This window comes from Dama dama, chromosome 12, assembly GCF_033118175.1.
Source record: "Dama dama isolate Ldn47 chromosome 12, ASM3311817v1, whole genome shotgun sequence".
Taxonomy (NCBI): Eukaryota; Metazoa; Chordata; class Mammalia; order Artiodactyla; family Cervidae; genus Dama; species Dama dama.
The window spans coordinates 24,097,182-24,117,554 of NC_083692.1; the positions used below are offsets into that span (position 1 = coordinate 24,097,182).

Below are 20,373 nucleotides of genomic sequence, written 5' to 3' on the forward strand. Positions count from 1 at the left end.
TTCCTTTTTAAGGCTGATTTTCTGTTGTATGTTTGTACTGCATTTTGTTTATCCATTCGTCCATTAAGGGATGCTTGGTTGCTTCCACCGTTTGGCTATTATGAAGCATGCAGCTATGAATATGGGTACACAAACATCTCTTCAAAACCCTGTTTTTCAATTCCTTTGAATATGTGCCCAGAGTAGAATTTGTAGATCATCTATTAACTGTTTTTAACTTTGAGAAAATTCCATACTGTTTTCCACAGTACCTGAATGATTTTATATTCCCACCAACAGTGCACAAGGGTTCCAATAGCTCCACATCCTCACCAATAACTGTTATTTATTTTTGATGCTAGCCGTCCTAATGCCATAATTTCCTCTTAAGATTAAGGATCCCATAAGAGCAAAAGCCTATCACAGTGCCTAGAACATAATAAAGGTTAGATATCAAACAACTTTGAAATATAAGATGTAAGTTAAATTCTGTGCTGCCTTTTTCTAACCAGGAAAGATACAGTTACATTAAAATTTGCCAAATCCCACCCAGTAATGCCTATAATAGATTTGCCTATATTCAAGCTCATCAGTGATGTGTGCTTTTGCCAAGGCATTAGCAAATTACTAATTCCAGAAAAGTTTAACACACTCCAAAAAGAAACTAGGACCTATTAACGGTCACTCCCCATTCTCTCTCCCCCGAGTCCCTGGGAACCACTAATCATTTTCTATATAGATTTGCCTGCTCTGGACATTTCATGTAAATGGATTTATACAACATGTGGTCTTCTTCCTTCTTTCATTCAGCATCATGCTTTCAGAGTTTATCCATTTCGCAGCATGAACTGGCAATTCATTCCTTTTTGTGACTCAATATTCCTTTTTATGAATATCACGTTTTTCTTAAATCTCCTATAAGAACCCAGATTTCTGGCTTTTCTTGAAAAACTGGAGATGAGAGTGTAGAAAGGCCCTCCCCTTTCCACAGGACAACCACTGGAAGGACCTTAGGAGTAGCTTTTTGTTCCCTCAACATTCCAGGCACCTTTCTATCTCAAGGTCTTTGCACTTCACTTACTGCACTTACCTTCTTCCTAAAATGCTCTTCTTTCAGATATGCACATGGTTCCTTTCCTTATCTCCCAAAGGTCTGCTCACAGGACCCCTTCTCAGTGAAGTATCTTACCTACATCTGCAATGCTTACCCCATCCCCCAACCCTTATATTCATTTCTTTATGTCATTACATCTGACATTCTGTATGTTTTAATTATATCAGCTTCCAACCACCCCTCATTAGAATGAGAGTTCCATGATAACAGGTATTTCTGTTTTGTTCACTATTGTATTTCTAGTACCTAAAGCTTAGTAGTGCTCAGATTTTTTGAATATACAAATTAATGAAACTGTGGGCTTCCCTGGTGGCTCAGATGGTAAAGAATCTGCTGCAATGCCGGAGACCAGGGCTCTTTCTCTGGGTCAGGAAGATCCCCTGGAGAAGGGAATGGCTACCCACTCCAGTATTCTTGCCTGGAGAATTCCATGGATAGAGGAGTCTTTCGGGCTCCAGTCCATGGGGTCACAAAGAGTTGGACATGACTATGTGACTAACACCTGCAGACAGTCACAATGCAAATTAGTGAACTTGTTATAGTTTTTAGTGACTAAAAGCTGATCCTAAAAATAAACCTATTGTTCAGTCACTAAGTCATGTCCAACTCTCTGTGACTGCGTAGGCTGCAGCATGCCAGACTTCTCTGTCCTTCACTACATCCTGGAGTTTGCTCAAACTCGTGTCTATCGAGTCAGTGAAGCCATCCAACCAACTCATCCTCTGTCGACCCCTCCTCCTCCTGCCCTCAATCTTTCCCAGCATCAGGGTCTTTTTCAACGAGTTGGCTCTCCACTGGAGAAGAGAATGGCAAACCACATCAGTATTCTTGCCTTAAGAACCCCACACACAGTATGAAAAGGAAAAAAGAATAAGCCTAGAAATGTTTAAACAGCTTTGATGCATACTTTATATTAGTTGACATTTTAAGTGCAATGAGTTTTGGCAAACATATGTACTCCTATAACCTACACCATGCTTAAGATACAGAACACTGAACGTAAAATTATTAATAAGTCACAGTTAACACACTAAGGTAGGTCTGTTTACCAGTCAGGCATGCCTGGAACTTGATGACGTTTTTGAGTTTTAGGCTTGGGACTTCCCTGGTGGTCCAGTGGTTAAGACTCTGCCTTTCCAATGCAGGTTTTCCCAGTGAAGATACTACTGCAGCTGTCAACTCCACTACTGGCAGGTAGGAAGCACTGCGGTTTGCAAGGCTGACCCCACAGACAGAAGCTATGCTGGAACTGCCGCCACCACGGCCCACACAGAATGAAATCTTTACTGCACCATCCAGAATATCAAGACAAGGTGTAGGATGGGTGTTTCTATTGGTAGAGCCGAGGTCAAGTGCCCACAACCCTAGTTACAACTAAAATGAAGTAGAATGTGGATGGAGAGAAGTCTGAAGAGGTAGTTGAGGGTCAAATTATAAACGATCTTTTTTTGAATATCCTCTTTTAAAAAAAAATTACGTATTTTGCTCCACTGGGTCTTAGGTGCAGCATGTGGGACTGTCAATCTTCACAGTGGTATGCAGGATTCTTTTTATTTTTTAATTTTTATTTTATTTATTTATTTATTTTGGGTCTTTTTATTTTTATGTGGACCTTTTTACAAATCTTTATTGAGTTTGCTACAATATTGTTTTTGTTTTATATTTTTGGTTCTTTTTGGCTATAAAGCATGTGGGACCTTAGCTCCCCTACCAAGGACCAAACTGGGGAGGGAGGTAATGAATTTTGTTTCCATCCTGTTGCGTTTGAGACATCTGTGACAGTGAGATGAAGCTACTCAGAAAAAAGCTGGAGGAACACTGGGGACATGAGCACTTGAGAGTTGGGAAGAGGAGGAGGATCCCACAAAGGAGTCCAGAAGGACCAGGCAATGGGGAGAAGGCTCAGGAGACAGCAGTGTCTTGGCTTACAGGATATTTCAGGAATAAAGTGATGTATAGTACAGAGGTCCAGCAAAAAAGAGGCTGACAAACCAGTAAGCTTACTTGGGGTAGTTTCAGTACAATGGTGGGATGGGAGCCAGGCTGAAGCATCACTAGCATACAACTAAATGTGTGATGGCTACCATTCTCTACCGAACACTGAAAGCAGACCCCTGCACTCACATAGCAATCTGTCCCAAACAAACAGCCCCGATATCTTTATGTTTAAACTATCTCGGGCTCTCTATTGGTTCTTGCTGAAGCAAACCAGATGCTTAGGTCTCAACCAGAGATTGCTGCCCTCCTCTCCGATGGAGCACCAAATGGGACAAAAGCATAAATGCCCCTTGCCTAGTTGAGGGGAACAATGGCTTCCTGACCCCCCACAACCCTTGGCTGAGCTCGGGAGCACGGTACATTTAGGCTGTCATTTTCAGTGGCTGCCATCACTCCTTACCACAGATGGGTCAAATTACCATAATTACAATAACAGACACCTCAAACTGTTAGTTTATAACTATCTTACCCACAGAACATTCATTCCCCTTCTGGAGGAAAGAGTGCAAATTACCATGACCATAAGCGCTAACTAGAATCAGGAGCAATGGTCCTGCACCTAAGCCTTGCCAGAGAAATTACTTCTTCATTTCTCTCAGGCTCTCTTTATATAGTAAAGTGGTCACCCAAGAGAAGAACCACTGAATGGCCTAGCTAAGCCCAGGGAAAGGAACAAACAAACTCAGACAAAATCAAATACATTCATTCAAGGGAACAGGAAGTTTAACTGATGCCATGGCAACACCAGCAGCCTGTGACATCAGAGCAGAAGGCAAGGAACAAAGAGATTTGTGAGCTACCTTTCCACGGGTCTTCTCTCCCTTGAAATTTGACTCATGCTGCTTATTTGGTACTGTTTCAGAATAGTGCCATTTAAAACTCCTCTTGCTACTTTTCTCCAGCATCTTCCTGGAGATTAGCCAAAACCACATGCTGGAAATCTGCTGAGTGCCACGATCTTATTAATATGCAATGAGATCCTATTTCAGACTGCTTGTAATACCGGGCTGCCAATCAGCTACAGGGTAAGGACATAAAGTGTAAAACTAAAAATATCTGGGAAAAATTAAAGGGGAGACCAAATAGACTGAAGCTTCATCATCACTTTAGGTTGGAAATTTACACAAGAAGTTTTTGAGTGAGTGGAATTTTTAGGGAGAATGGCTTCCCCAGGTTGGAGTGGAAAAATACCAGGCTCTGTGGCCGGAAAGAAGGTCTACAAAGCAAGAGCGAGAGAAGCTGCTATAAACGTTCCCCTCCCCCTCATTCAGCAGCAGCCGCTGGGTATTACTAACCTCCCCTGTAAGAAGCTACAATTGATTCCAGTCAGGAGTCTCTTAAGGCAGAATAGAATGAGCAGGCAATTTTAGCAAAGCTAGGCTCAGTTTATCAGATGGGCTGCAGGTTTACCCAGTATTAAAAAATAGCGATTAGCAGAAATTGCTTTCCTGAGTGTAAAAGACACTTTTAAAAAGAAAGAATGTACAGCTGATTCAAAGAGACAGTATCTTCATTTATGGGGTTCCCTGGTGGATCAGATGGTAAAGAATCCGCCTGCAATGTGGAAGACCTGGGTTCAATCCCTGAGGTGGGAAGATCCCCCGGAGGAGGGCATGACAACCCGCTCCATTATTCTTTCCTGGAGAATGCCCGTGGACAGAGGAACCTGATGGGCTATAGTCCATGGGGTCGCAAAAAGTCAGACATAACTGATCGATTAAGTACACACATCTTCATTTATAAGCAGGAAGAGGGGGACAATCTCTTCCCATCAGGTAACTTGTTGACACATGAAGAGTAAATCTTCTCTCTCATCTTTGGTGGTAAACATGGAAAGTTATTAAAGTGATCAATTATACTTCCTTCTTCAGTAGGGGTCTCTATTATTTAACAGAAAAGTTTTCAATATTCAAACCAAGATAACACATCCATATGTAGCCAGAGGTGTATGAAGGGCCCCTCAAATCAAGGTGATTTCGGAGAGTTCATTAATCTTGTTTTAAAGGGAGATGACCCACCCCTGGAATGGACTCAATGATCAGCAGAGATTTCTAAGCAAGCGTGGGGAGGGGATTTGTAGCCCACCTAGCCTCTGTATTACTGTCTCCAGGACCTATAGTTCCCACTGCCCTTTTGCACTTTATAGCTCCAGAAGAGATATGTGAATGGTCCTAATATAACAGAGGAAATGGCCTTGAATAGCAGCTAGAAACATTTGAGTTCAATATAAGAAACTTCCTACCATAAAGGTGTTGGAATCTGGTGCCCTGTTATTACTAGACAAATGGCATATATCTGTGGGTGTGATTTACTTCTGGTTCTGTATGTTTAGAACACTATCCTGATTACAAGACAGCAATATTACTTCTGACTATCTGGGTTGTCTGTGAAAATGCACATGCCTGGGTCCCACTTCAGAGCCAGTAAATCAGATTCATCCTCAGTGAAGCCAAGGAATCTCTGTTTCTGACAAGTAAACCAAGTTATTTTCATAATCAGGGAAGTATGGAGAACACAGATCTAAGTCTCTGCTTACAGTCATAGCAAGTTCTTAAAACTAAGGAGGAAACAAATGGCTTGAAGACAGGAAACTGGTTAGACGGATCAATCAGAAGGACCTCTGACTGAGTTAGGAGAACTGGAATTTCGAGGAAAGGTTGACTGTCCAGTGGGAGCGGGAGCCAGCATCCTCAGCACCACTTTGCAGTCACCAGCACTTGTTCCAGGTCCTGCCTCACTTCACCTCCTTGCCTTCCCCATTCGCTCTTTATTGCAAGAAGTCTTTGCCTGAAGACTCCTCCATAGATCTTAAGCTGCAGGTGAAATCCAAGGGAGGATGGGAAGCACTTTCCAAGCACACAGTGCAGTTCCAGGATATAAGAGAATGAAACTCTGAACTGGCCTATTAACAGCCTTCAGACTTCTAAAATCCAGCCACTCACCCAGATCCGAGAGCCTTTTCATCAAGCCAGCTTCTCTTACAGCAGCGGGACCATATTCCACTCCTTTTCTCTTCTGTAAGTTAAATTAGAGCTAGATGTGAGGGAAGATGACTGAAAATAAGACCATTTTAGCTCACAAAAAATACAGAAGTCTGCAATGGTATTCTTAGTTTCCAGCAGATCCCTCTGGAAACCTGTGACAGCATCAGCCCTTCCTTTTATTCTGAGTTTTGGTCATATCAAACACTTGGAGGGAAGGAGGAGAGAGACAACAATCACTGGATTCAAATCAACCTCCCAAGCCCCCCGGGGTCGGGAAGGGCAGGCAGAGATAAGACTGAGCCTGAGCCAAGTCAGAATCTGGCTGTTGGGTGTGTGCGTCTCTGGCCTGGGCTGAGCCCTGGCTTCTCCATCAGTGAGCTCTCCATGACTGCAGGTTTCTTTCATTGAAGAGAGGACAAAACAGCCCCTCAGTCTTCCCGCCGCTGGAGAGACAAGCGCCGACTTCCTTTCCAGTGAACGCTCTTTCTGAGAATAGACCCTGGAGGCTTAAATCCTCGGTCGCTCTCTTTAGCCTCTCCGCCCTCGATTTTCCACCGGGGATTCTCCTCGGTTTCTCCTCCTCCAGCCCCTCTGTGAAATCCTCTCCCGTCTTTCCTCTCCTCCATCACCCCGAGGGGAACCCACCCCTCTCTCGCTCCTCGGAGGGGAGGCCGAAGAAACCCACCAGGCCGCTACCCCGGGCACCGCAGGGTGCCCTCCATCCCTCCCTCCACTCCCATCTTCTACCCCGGGGAAAAAAAATCCCACGTGCTCTCCTGGTGTCCAATCGCGGGAATCCACCACCTCATCCCCACTCCGTTTCTCCCCATCCTCTCCTCGCCTCCTCGTTCTTTCCACCGGTCCCGATTTTCTCCGGGGCTCGAGTGAGGGGGTTGGGGGGTGGGGGTTGAGGGGAGAGGAACCCAGCCCCAAAGTGCTAGGTCCCAGTCCTCACCTGTCCCTGGGAGAATGGGGCTCCAATGACAGCCACGGAGTGGACAGACTTCTTCCGGACGGAGTGCACTTGCGTCCGGAGGAGACGCGAGAGGTGGCTCCTCAGGGACATGATGGGCAGCGCGGGAGGTAACAAACACAAAAGCCTGCTGTGTGCGGATCGCCTACTGAGGTGAGCGCCTGGGCGGGCAACACTTAAAGCCTACCGGCGCGCGCCGCCCCGCCCCGCTCCGTGACGTCACCGCCGCCCGGCCCCGCCCAGGCCCCCGCCGCCTCGCCCCCAGCCAGCCCCCGGCACACCTTCCTTCAGGCCCCGCCCATTGCTGCTCCGTGCCCCTGCTTTCGCTGATGTCACTTGGCTCGGGTCCGGACTCTCGGGCCAAGGACATGCCCCTGCCGCTGACGCCACAGGGCCAAGATCGGGGGCCTGGCCAATAAGAAGGAGGTCCCGGAGAGGTGTGTCCCTTGGCGGGAAGCGGCCGCCGCCCCCCCACCCCACCCCCCAAATGCGCGAACTCAGCGGAACATGCGAACCAACCAACACGTACGTAGGCTCGAGGATCGTGACTCTCTTCGCACAAATGCACGCCTGGCAGATGCCAGTTCTACGGAAGAGTTGGCTGGGGCTGGACTTGGTCCAACCCCACGTGAGTGCCTGGCCAAGACCAAGCTGGTGTCCATCGGCTCCGTTTCATCTCAGAGCTCAAGGTCCAGGAAACGTGCTTATCACCTCCTTTGGGCGTCAAAAGCTAGATCCAATATAGATTAGAGCTCTCCGGGAGGGGCGTGTTAAACCCACCTATTTTAGGTATTTTGGATGTGAAGGTTAGGATTTATAAATTACCTTCTAGGCGTTTTCAGTTCTTCATCTGAATAACGGGAGTACCGATTATTAAAAAACAAGCATAGCAACGTATCTGAACTACTTCTCAATTTTAGAGAGGCTAAAGAGCCGATATGTAACTACTTAAAGTTGTAATAGTAATATTCTAATAACCGACGTAAGTTCTAAGAACTTTTAGCCCTCTAACAATTCCATAAAGTAGGGACTATTTTAAGGTCGTGGAAACAGGATTAGAGAAGATAATACTTTTCCAAAGTCAGGAAGCTTGTAAGTGGTAGCTACCTGACTCTAGATTCCAAGCCCTTAACCATGATTAGTGTCTTACAGGAATGACTTGAAAGGAATTACTTACAGGAATCTGGACGTTAGTCCTATCAAAAATAAATTTTTATATAAATACCTGAAAATGTTTTCACCTGATGCCAACTTCCATGCAGCTCTCTAAAATATTTCAGAAGTCTCCATGGCAATGTCGTAATTCCAAGGAGCTTTAGTACTATAAGGCAGGTTTTGTTTCTTTGTTTTTTGGCTGCGCTGCGGGGGCTTGTGAGGGATCGTAGTTCCCCCGACCAGGGGACCAGGGATCCAACCGGTTGTTGGCAGTGAAAACACGGAATCTTTCCCACTGGACCACCAGGGTATTCCTAAGGCGGTTTTATTTTTAAAAGATAAATTTTATACCTGTCTCCCCCTGCTGGTTTAGAAGAGGTGTCTTTGAAGCCTTAGCAAAATAAGCAGAGTATTACTGTGAGGCAGTGGTTTTGAAAGTGTGGTCCCAGATCAGCAGGGTCAATATTTGCATGCTTGGCAGAAATGCAAATTACTGAGTCTGACCGCCGACCGCCCCCCGCCCCCAAACGTTACTGGCTAAGTAACTCTGGGGGTAGGGAGCCAACGGCCTGGGTTTTAAACAAGTTCTCCAGGGTGGGGGAGTGCGGAGAGCCTGGATGGGGCTGTGGTCAGGGAGTCACTGATTTGTCACACTTGAGCAGATCCTTGTAATTATCTAAGTGCATTTTTCTTGCCCACTGACCCATCCATTTTTCCCCCCTTGCTATGTTTTCAGAAGTTGATACTGTCACAGATTACCTCAGGTTTTCCTGGAAACCTCAGCTCATGAGCACCTACTGTGAGTCACCAGATTGATTTTCTAAAGTATTACATGAATCCTGCATGTCACTTTCACTGGTCTTCCACCACCTACAGTTTACTCACAGGTAAATTACTAGTTTCACAATACTATACCTCAGGGGAGTGAATAGTAGATTTTTATATCACTATTATACTTTAAAATTATTAATTTTATATATCTGAAATATTTTATAATTCATTTCTTTAAAACCCAAAGTTCAAATAACAGGTCTGCTTTTATTTCCAAAATAGGTATTTATTTGCAAAATAAGTAATTAAAGATAATATTCTAACATTACATAAAAGAATGAATTAAATTTTAGAATATATTTTAAGACTTGTAGTACTCTTTTATAGCATAGCTCTTGGACCTTTCCTCAGGTCCAAATCAGCTGGTTCTCTTTTTCTTCTTCCTTTGTAGGAGGACCTAGAGATTCTGCCTCTGCAATTCACTGGCTGCCAACACATACTCTATCCCTTGATAAGTTGCTGGGAGTGTGTGCTGGGGGTGATAGGTGGGGGCTGGTCAGTAGGTAAGACCTGATGATGGTGTTGAGAGATCTCTCTGGTGTAAATACTCCACAGGGGCTATCATTTCAAGCTACCATTGTGATGTCACTGAACATGAAACTGGGAAAATGTGCTGCTTATAAAATATTTTCACCATATGTATACAATCACCATAAATAACCTCAAGAGCATAAAAAAGTAAGATATAGTAAAATAATTAGGCATAAAGTTTTGAGTATATCTTTGTTTTTATCATGATTTACTTGTAAGTTTATATAATTTGACTTTTAATGATGGCAATGTTTAACAACTGGCTTGCAAAATTCCTGAAAATTTGACAATAGGGTCTTGTGTGTGCTTAGTCGCTCAGTCATGTCCAATTCTCTGCAGCCCCATGGGAACTGTGCCCCATGGGGACTGTAGCCCACCAGGCTCCTCTGGCCATGGAATTTTCCAAGCAACAATACTGGAGCAGGTTGCCATTTCCGGCTCCAGCAGATCTTTCCGACAGGTGGCTAAAAGCAGTGTCCAGCACACCACTGTTTGCTACAAATCTAAGGGCACTCCAATGTTCTTGCCTGGAGAATCTCAGGGATGAGGGAGCCTGGTGGGCTGCCGTCTATGGGGTCTCACAGAGTCGGACACGACTGAAGCGACTTAGCAGCAGCAGCAGCAGCAGCAGCAGAAAGGGAACTCAGAGAGGACTAAATTGCAAATTCTCAAAGGCAGGAACCATGACTCTTTCTGTTCATCATTTGATCCTTTCCAGAGTACAGTGCTTGGCACATAACAGGAGCTTGGTAATGAACAAAACTTAGACTTTTATGAAGCCCTTGTTCATGGTCCTTGGTCTAGGGCTCTGATGTGGTAAGTGGAAATTTCCAAAGGCTGAGCTCATTGACCACACCTTTTGACTCTAAAGTCTGTGTGTATACTCACTCAGTTGTGTCTGACTCTTTGCGACCCCATGGACTATAACCCACCAGGCTCCTCTGTCCATGGGGATTTTCCAGGCAAGAATACTGGAGTGTGTTACCATTACCTCTTCCAAGGAATCTTCCAAACCCAGGGATCAAACCCGAGTCTCCTGCATTTCCTGCACTGGCAGGCAGATTCTTTACCACTGAGCCACCTGCGAAGCCTGACTCTAAAGTTTAGAGCCTCTTAGTTAAACTATTCATGTATTCATTTATTGTCAATATTTAACACATTTAAATATTGTCAATATTTAAAGTGCAAAAAAACATTGTCTATGTGTTGTTGACAATGACAGATAAAATCTCATCACTCCCAGTACTAACATTCTAGTGGGGAAAACAGTTAAGTAGATACATAATTGAGCAAGCTCCTGGGAGATAGTGAAGGACAGGAAAGCCTGGTGTGCTGCAGTCCATGGGATTGCAAAGAGTCGGTCATGACTTAGTGACTGAACGCACACACACAGATACATAATTTCAGATGGCAGTAAATGGTATGGAGAAAATAATGTAGAGTAATGGAACCAGATGTACTGTTTTAGAGAGAAGGGTCAAGAAAGGCCTCTCCAAACTGACATTTGAGCCAAAGACCTGAATGATAAGGAGCTACCATAACAAGTTCTAGGAAAAGAGCCTTTCAGACTTATAGGAACAGCAAGATCAATAGCCCTAAGTTGAAACCGGCTTGTGGGTCAGAAGAACAAGAATGCCTATATAGCCCAAATGTCCAGAGCAGAGGAAACATGGTGACTTCGGTCATGTTGGTAGGTGAGGGTCAGATGTCAGGGGCATCTGTGAAGAACATAAACTTCAGAAAAAGAATTTTTACAGAAAGGCAGAAGATTAATGTTTCTGAATCTGCATTAGGGAAAATCTGCAGTTGGGAAAATGTGGTCCCTTCTTTCTTTGCTTTTCCATCCTGGAGCTGGGAGAATTCATACAATAAAGGTAAGGAAGCCAAGGATGAGTTCTAAGGAGGGTAAGACATAACAGTCTGTTTACCATACAGTGGGGATTCCTGGGTTCAGTAGAAAGCCTGAAGTGAGGGGAATAGAAGAGGGGAAGTAGGAGTAAATGACTGGTCTCACTGCCTGCCCAACCAGCAGTCCTGTGTGGAGGGAGGTGCCTGAGCCCCTCACATACTCATCACTCCCCCCACCCTCACCCTCACCCCCACAACACAGAGGGGGATTTTATTTTTAGCCTTGATCAGTGATAAAGAAGTAAAAACAGACCAACAGCTACCATCAAAGGCCAAATGAAATTTAGGTGTGAAATTTCTTTTAGTGCCAGCAGTGGCTGGGGCTGCAAAGGACACCAGAACACTTTGTCCTTTGTCCAGGTCTACACTACAAACAACCTTCAAGCCCTTTGCACCTTACTGTTCTTTCTGTTTAGGACTTTACTTCCATTCCCTCCCTCCCTCCCTTCCTTCCCTTACTTAATTCCTTCTCATTCTTCAGGTTTTCAGTTTGAAGTCACTTCTTCAAGGAAGCCTTTCCAGACCCTCCAATGCTGAGTTAGACATGATAGTACTAGCTAACATTATTGAATGATTACTATAAACTAGATACCTACCCAACGTGTTGCAAGTGTTATTTAAATCTTCGTCACAATGTAGTGAGGTAGGCACTGGTATTACCTCCATTTAAGATATGGAAACCAAGACTTGGTAAGGTGAAGTCATTTGCTCAGGGTCACAGAGTAAGTGGTCAAAAGCAGAATCCAAAACCAAGTCAGATCAAGAGTGTTGATTACCCCTCCCATGGTTCCCTGCAGCCTCTGACTTACAATCATCCGTTAAGAGGATTCTCTCTTTCTCCTGGAGAGCAACTTCTCTGAGAGCCTGAATAGTGTCTTACTATCATTTAACACAGTGCCTGGTACAGGAGGGGTGTTCAATAAATTTTTATTGAATAAATAGATACTAAATGACATATGTAAGTGTCTTTTTAAATTGAAGTATAATTAATTTACAATGTTGTGTTGGATTCTGGTGTACAGCAAAGTTATTCAGATTATATATTTATATATATTCTTTCCCAGTATAGGTTATTATAAAATATTGAACATAGTTCCCTATGTTATCCAGTAGGACCTTGTTAATTATCATAAGTGAGTTTTAAAAGAAGTCATGTCTCTGTACAGACTGCTATGCTTAAAATGGATAACCAACAAGGACCAACTGTATAGCACATGGAACTCTTCTCAATGTTATATGGCAGCCTGGTTGGGAGGGGAGTTTGGGGGAGAATGGATACGTGTATATGTATGGCTGAGTCTCTTCATTGTTCACCCGAAACTATCACAACATTGTTAATTGACTATACCCCAATACAAAATAAAAAGCTTTAAAAGATTAAAAGAAGTTATGTCTCTTTATACTGTGAAAGTTCTGAGGATGTAATTACCACTCTTATATGGGGCAGGGAAGAACTCATGGAACTGGCATTCAAGCTGAGCTTAAGGATTTTCCAGGAGGAATCTGTAGGGTGTTTGGAACTTCAGTGATGAAGGTAGAGGGAGAGAGTCAATAAATATTTGGGCTCCCACTTTATCAGATAGTGTTCTAGGATCTTGGGTACAGTGATAAAGAGTCCAAGCTCTCCTTGAGACAGAGAATTGTAGGTATTGATCTGCATGATAAATAAAACATGTGTGATAAATAATATAAGGTAATGTGGTAGAGAGTATGTATGGGGGAGAACTTTGTCAACCAATGCAGTCAGGGAGGTGAGGGACAGAGGTTAAAAGTATGGAGCAACTGAAACACAGGGTACTGAGCTGCAGATTAGGAGAGGTTTTAAAGCCTGGGTGAGGAGGAGGATGGTGTACTAGAGTAACATGTATATAATATATATTATACAATATAGAGGAACAGAATGGTGGTGCTAGAATGACAGTTCTAAAAGAATGAATAGGGACTTCCCTGGTGGTCCAGTGGTTAAGAATCCGCCTTCCCACGTAGGGGACTCAGGTTCAGTCCCTGTTCCAGGAAGATTCCACAGGCCATGCTGGAAGTGTGCTAAGCCCTTATACCGGAACTACGGAGCCCGCACCCTAGAGCCTGGGCGCCACAACCAGAGAAACCACCGCAGTGAGGAGCCTGCCTGCCACGACTAGAGAGGAGCTCCCGCTTGCTGCAAGAGCAGCAAGAAGACCCAGAGCAGCCAAATATAAATAAAATTTAAAGGAGGGATTGTGTGGTCTTTTTAAAAAAAGATGAAGAGCCCACCAAAGTTGTATGAAAATTATTTTAATAATATCTGATATGAGCCATAAAAAGACATTAAAAAAAAAACTTAAGCAGAGCCTCCTGAAAACACAGTTGCCATTGACTCCCACCCCTCACTCCACTGAGGGATTTTCCTGATTGGGAAATGACTGACCTTTAACACCAAAGAGGGAACTGGCTGCCTATTGGCATCAAAAAGCCAAACAGAATTTTCCATACTTTGAAGTATGAAGTCCTCCCCACTTCTCCTTTTGTTAAGTTGGTGTCTATAGCTTTACTCTGGCTATTCAGTGAGTTACTCTTACTAACTTCCTTTCCTCCTGTTAATCTCTTGTCAGTTAATTTGCAAGCCACCCCCCCCCGCCCCCGCCCCAAGTCACTTGAACCTAAAATGGCAGAGGAAAATATTTCTCCCAACAGTTTTCGACCCTGGCAGCTGATAAAAAGAACCGAGGGTTCTTGCCTGGAGAATCCCAGGGATGGGGAGCCTGGTGGGCTGCCATCTATGGGGTCGCACAGAGTCGGCCACGACTGAAGCGACTTAGCAGCAGCAGCTCCCCCACCACTGATTAGTTATCAGAGATGGACCCAGGCAACAGAGCTTTGAAAGCTCCCCAGGTGGTTCTAATATGCAGTCAAGATAGAGAATCAAGTATGAGGAGTTAGATCTTTCAGCGCTTCTCAAACTTTAATGTGTAAGCAGATCACCTTAGAATCTTGTTAAGCTCAGATTCTGAGTCTGCAGGCCTATGGGCGGGGTTGGGGGATGCTTCCCAGGTAGCGCAGTGGTAAAGAATCAGCTGGCCGATAAGGAGATGCAGGAGACATGGGTTCTAATCCCTAGGTTGGGAAGATCCCCTGGAGGAGGAAAAGGCAACCCACTCTAGTATTCTTGCCTGGAGAATTCCATGGACAGAGGAGACTGGAGGGCTACAGTCCATGGGGTCGTAAAAGAGTGGGACACAACTGAGCACACACACACACACACACACACACACACACACAGATCTACGGTGAGACCCAAGAATCTGCACTTGTAACACGCTCTTAGGTGATGTCCATGCGGCTGCCCTACCTACCACACGTTGAATGGTAAGGCTTTCTTTAACCAGCCTTTTTTTTTTCTTTTCACTTTTCCTTTTAAATCTTCAGAATCATTTTCACATGAAGCTAACAACTTCCTAGGCTACATAGTTGTGGCTTCATCAATGACTTAAGTCATTGATAACCCATCACTTGAAATCAAGCTGAGAATATAATGGTCTATCTGAACCTGTTTCTCAAGCCCTTGTGCTTCAAACTAGATCCATCATTTTAACTAAACTTTTCCACATTTGGTTTATTCCATTTAAAACTTTAGTGTTCAAGGATATATAGTCGCTTGATGTTTCAGGGGTGAAAGAAACCTGCCACACACACACACAAAGGCCATTGTGTTCTTTGATTTAAATCAAAAACATTAAGCGTTACTATCCTAAAGTGCCACAAGGTGGAGATATGACTCCAAGGAAAAAAACCCCTCTGCTTCCTATGCTGTATCCGTTTCTGCAGGTTTCCTTCTATTTCTGTGTGTCTATTTTCCCTTTCTAGCTGTCTATATTTCCCCACTGTCTTCCTTATTTGAAACAGTTACTAGCCATTTTCACTGAGCAGGAAAACAACAGGGGGGTATGAAGTAAGTTATGGTTGATTAACAGGCTGGAACTCTATGTAGCTATTTTAAATGTATTCATAAATTCTATAGAAGTATGGAAAATGTTTGCCAAAACATTCATTTTTAATTCTTGTTAAATTAATTACACTGAGGTGATTCTAATACTTTTGCTGCCTACATAAGCAAACCAAGAAACCTATAAATGCCTTAGGTTAAGAAATCTAAACCTAAGGACAACCAATCACACATGGCTGACCAGGCTTTCCAAACACTGCAACCTTATGATATGGCCAATCAGATGATTTCCTTGTTTTGCTTCCACATTTTCTCTATAAGGGCTTCCCTGGTGGCTCAGTGGCAAAGAATCCATCTGCAATACAGGAGACTTGGGTTGGATCCCTGTGTCAGGAAGATCCCTTGGCGAAGGAAATGGCAACCCACTCCAGTATTCTTGCCTGGGAAATCCCATTGACAGAGGAGCCTGGCGGGCTGTAGTTCACGGGGTCACAAAAGAGTCAGACACTACTTAACAACTAAACAGCAAAAACAATTTCTCTGTAAAAGTCTTTCCCCTCGCACCTGTCAGTGGAATGACAGCTCTTACTTCTGGCTTGCTACTGCCCTATTTGAATTGATTTTTTCTCAAACTCTTATTTTTTTTTTTTAATGCCTGTTTATATTTTAACATTACAAAATGGTGTGTATTCTATCACTATGATAATATTTTAAAGTGCAGAAACTAAGAGAGAATGATGGGAAAGTGATATGTAAAACTGAAAGGTCTTTAGGATTTGTGTAATTTTTTTCTCATTCATAAATTTTCTATATTACATCATCTTTTCAATACTTAAAAACATTAAAACAAAAGGACTCACATGCTTGAGAAATGAAGAGTGTTTGGGTGACAGGGTTAGGAATATATTTTCTTTTATAAAATTTTAATTTGATGTTTTTGGGCAAATAATGAACATATTAAAAGAAACAGGTAATACAATTTTTAAAATATATATTATTTGTAAGAGTATCAAAAAGCACCAAATACCTAGAAATAAGTGTGATGAAAGATGTACAAGACAACTGCAGAAGACCGCTAAGAGAAAGTAGAGAAGACCTAAATAAACAGAGATATACAGTACCAGGTTCATGACCTAGAAATCTTAACATAAGTAAGATGTTAAAAAATAAATAAGCAAAAGTGAAAAAAAAAAACCAAAGCAAAAAAAAAAAAAATAAGCTACAATATATTGTACAGTACAGGGAATATAGCCAATACTTTATAATAACTATAAATAATCTTGAAAAACTGTGAATCACTATGTTGTATACAAAGAACCTAGAACAGCCAACAACAGTCTTGAAGTAAAATATTTCAACAGTCTTGAAGTAAAATATCACAGTTGAAAGACTTAACACTATGAGAAATCAATGCCTACTGTAAAGTAACGAGACAGGTTGATGCTGGCACAAGGAGAAACAAAAGAGAACAACAGAACATAATGGAGTGTGAAAACTGGTGTCACAGAGAATTATTGTCCTTGGTGTGGGACCCCCTTCCCCAGCATTTGGTGTCAGAAGTGTTGTGAGTGTGGTAGTACTGTAAGAGTAAAGAAGAAATACAGTAGACCAAGTTTTTCTAAAACAGTTTCATATATGTAATGTAATACCAGAAGAAATCACACTAAAAAAAGCTATATAAAGAGGCATATCCTCATTACACTACATAGATAAACCAAAATGAAATCCTGAACAAGATGAAGTGTGTTATATTTACCTTTTTTTTATGCAAAGTAAATTCTTTCTTGATCAATTTCACAAAATTGCAACAAGCTTTTTAAGTCCTTTTAGTTGGCTTTTTAAAAATTGAGGTATAATTTCAATATTTATCTTTTTAAAACCCTATTTCTTTGGAATTTCTTTTCGCTTAGATGGGCCTCTCCTTTTTCTCCCCTATGAGTACGTGGTCCTAAATAAAGTCTACTGTGAGTTAACACAGTAGCAACAATCATTACTGTTATATCATAAGAAAAAAAAAACAATAAAAACTACAGCATAAGACAGTATTCTTAGAAAAACTACGCCATCAATAAGTATAAATACTAAGAGAAAGCTCTATAGAAAGGTTTTAAGAATCTAGCATGGGGATTTCCCTGGTGGTCCAGTGGTTGGGAATCCACTTTCCAATGCAGAGGATGCAGGTTTAATCTCTGATCAGGGAAATAAGATCCTACGTGCTGCAACAACTGCGTCCACACACTTGAGAGCCTGTTCTCCACAACTAGAGAGCGCCCCAGTGTCACAATGAAGACCCACTGTAGCCACACACACACAAAAAAAGGAATCTAGCATAGGCCATAAAAATAAAAAGTTATCTGAATTCTTTGGCTAGATATTTTTCTTACTATTCATAAACACTCAGCTTCCAAGAACAACTTCAGCAGTTGAAGTATGTAACTGTTTTATCAAAAGTAGGTCAAATTATTCCTGTTTATTGTCACCACAATGCTCAAATCACTCAAATATATTTTCTAGTTCTTGTAGCCAGAACTCTTTGGAAAGTGTAGCGAAGACTGGCCAGTCGTTCACCAAATCATTTTTCTTTCACCACTTGGCTTACTGATAGACAGTGTTTCCCGGCCTCCTTTGAAGTTCCCTATATCCATGTTTATGAGTTCTGCAGGTCGAAGACTTGGCCATAAAACCCTCCCAGGAATGATCCTCTATGCTTGCCCCCTCATCTGTTAGATGCAGAAGATCCAATGGAAGGAAACATGAGGAAGCCCCAAGGGATTGTGAAGCCGCTAAATAGAAGGTGTCTGGGTCTCTGAGTTACCACTAGGCAGAATGATGAGTCATTTGACCAGAAGCACTTAAATGAACTATAGACAGACAATATACCAACATTTATTGTTATGCTACTGACATTTTATTTTCATAGCAGTTAGTGCCTTGACATACACGGGGTATGTGTTTCTCATACTTCCTTTCTCTGCTTCTCCACAACTAAATTCACTAGGGAATTAGTTTGACACTCTTTTAGTGACCCTGCAAAAAGATATCATTAATAAAACTCTATGGAGAAACTTGCCAATTGCTAAGTTTGAATTCTTTTTGTCAGCCCGCCCTTCCTTGCTGTTATATTCCATCGACCTTTTTTTAAAAAATTTTATTTATGTAGTTCTATTTATTTATTTGGCTGCACCAGATCTTAGTTATGGCACATAACTCTTAGTTGCAGCATGTGGGTTCTAGATCTCTGACCAGGGATTGAACCTGGACCCGCTGCATTCGGAGCACAGTCTCAGCCTCTGGACTGCCAGGGAAGCCCCCTCCACCGAACTTTTGAGGCTGATGAATACTTTGAAGTCCAAAATTGATAGCTTATATATATATATATATCACTCCTTGCTGTCTTTACAGGGTTATGGTCGTGAGAACTTGTCACTTTATATCCCAGGCGGCATCTAAGCAAATGGCAAATACACAGATTTCAATTTCTACTGCAGATAACCAAGTTAAGAAGATGATCTGATAGAACAAAGTGATTATAAAGATTGTGGAATTACATTACCATACTATTTGTCCCTAGAATTTAATATTTAATATAATAATTTAATATTCAAAAAATTAAGTACTTTAAATACATTTAGGTGTCTTAGGTGTCTTTTTTCTATGACTCTAGAGTGGTGAAACTTCTGAGCCTACACAGGTTCTTCACATTTTTTGTTGTCACAGATACTTTGTAAATCTAGTAAACCTAATGGACCTCTTATCACAATAATGTTTGTAAATGAACACATAGAATTTCAAACAAAAGTGAATTAAAATAGTTATCAGAATTTTTTTTAAGTGTTTCATGGTAATATGTGTCTCTGTTGACACATTAAATAAGGAGATCTAGTAATTGGTCTAATAATTACTGCAGAAACTTTGAAGTAATGAGTGGAAATGACATTTTGAGAATATTATGAGATGAAAATATCTGTGGTTTCTATCAGTGACAAAAATCACAAGTATTACTAATACTAATTGGTTTGTTGCCTAATTCACAATCGAAAGAAATGTTAAATTTCAACCAGAAGTTAAGAAACTAAAGATAAAACTCTGATTTTATCTATGGTGTGCAAGTTAAGAACTCTAGGACTAGTGGTTCCCCAAAACACTGACCGTGTTTATCTCTGAGTAGTGGAAATATGGATGGTTTAAATTTTTCTTATTTTTTATAACCATGTATGGTGACAATGTTGTTTTTTAATTTAATGGACTAAACTGGGTCTTAGTTGTACACGTGCATAATCTTCAACCCGTTGTGACATGCAGGATCTTTAGTTGTGGCATGTGGGATCTAGTTCCCTGACCAGGGATGGAAGCCAGGCCCTCTGCATTGGGAGCACAGAGTCTTAGCCACTGGACGGACTACCAGGGAAGCCTCTCTTCTTTTCTGTATTGTTCAAATTTTCCATAATAAGCAAACATCACTTTTACCATTATAAAAGACATCACATGATATTTACAAAAATGAAAGGGGTGTATTGCTTGGTAAGATTAACAATACAGAAATAAAATTGGAAAAACAAAATAATGCTTGAAGAAAAAGGAAAACAAAATCCTGGATGAAGATGGAGAAACTGAACCTGACTTTCATCAGGGCACAAGTTCATGAGACCTTTATACCATTCATCTTTATACACAAATTCTTTAATACACAATGGTGCCCCAGGGCTGAAGCGCCATAATTCTTTTAATGGGCCACACAGGCACTCTTGGGCCACATCCCAAGTAAAAAAGGGAATCCACACCACAGGTCTCTATTACTCATGAGTTTAGTAATTTTATTATCCAATACCTTCTGCACCCTTCCTCCACTCTTGCTAACCCTTCCAGCCAGGACTTGTCTGCCTCCTCACTGCTCCACTTAGTGGTCTGGGAGAGAAAACTAGGCAATGAAACCCAATCTCCTTCCCAGACTTTCCTAGTTCTGACCCCTCCCTACTTC

The 20,373-nt window shown here is 42.1% G+C and overlaps 1 protein-coding gene and 1 long non-coding RNA gene across 2 annotated transcripts in view; one reads left to right on the top strand and one right to left on the bottom strand.

Annotated features, from left to right (window-relative positions):
* Positions 1–7,208, bottom strand: part of ARG2 (arginase 2) — a 32,892-nt gene extending 25,684 nt beyond the window's left edge. The window contains exons 1-2 of the mRNA XM_061156817.1: positions 7,031–7,208; positions 6,034–6,106 (exon numbers count right to left, since the gene is read on the bottom strand). Coding sequence (XP_061012800.1) covers positions 6,034–6,106; positions 7,031–7,141 — 184 coding nt within the window. The 5' untranslated portion in view covers positions 7,142–7,208. The remainder of the gene's footprint in view (positions 1–6,033; positions 6,107–7,030) is intronic.
* Positions 7,209–7,605: 397 nt separating this feature from the next.
* On the top strand, positions 7,606–9,680 carry LOC133066095 (uncharacterized). The gene is made up of 3 exons (XR_009695074.1): positions 7,606–7,737; positions 8,940–9,090; positions 9,426–9,680. It is a non-coding gene; the product is annotated as an uncharacterized LOC133066095 (long non-coding RNA).
* Positions 9,681–20,373: the final 10,693 nt, after the last annotated feature.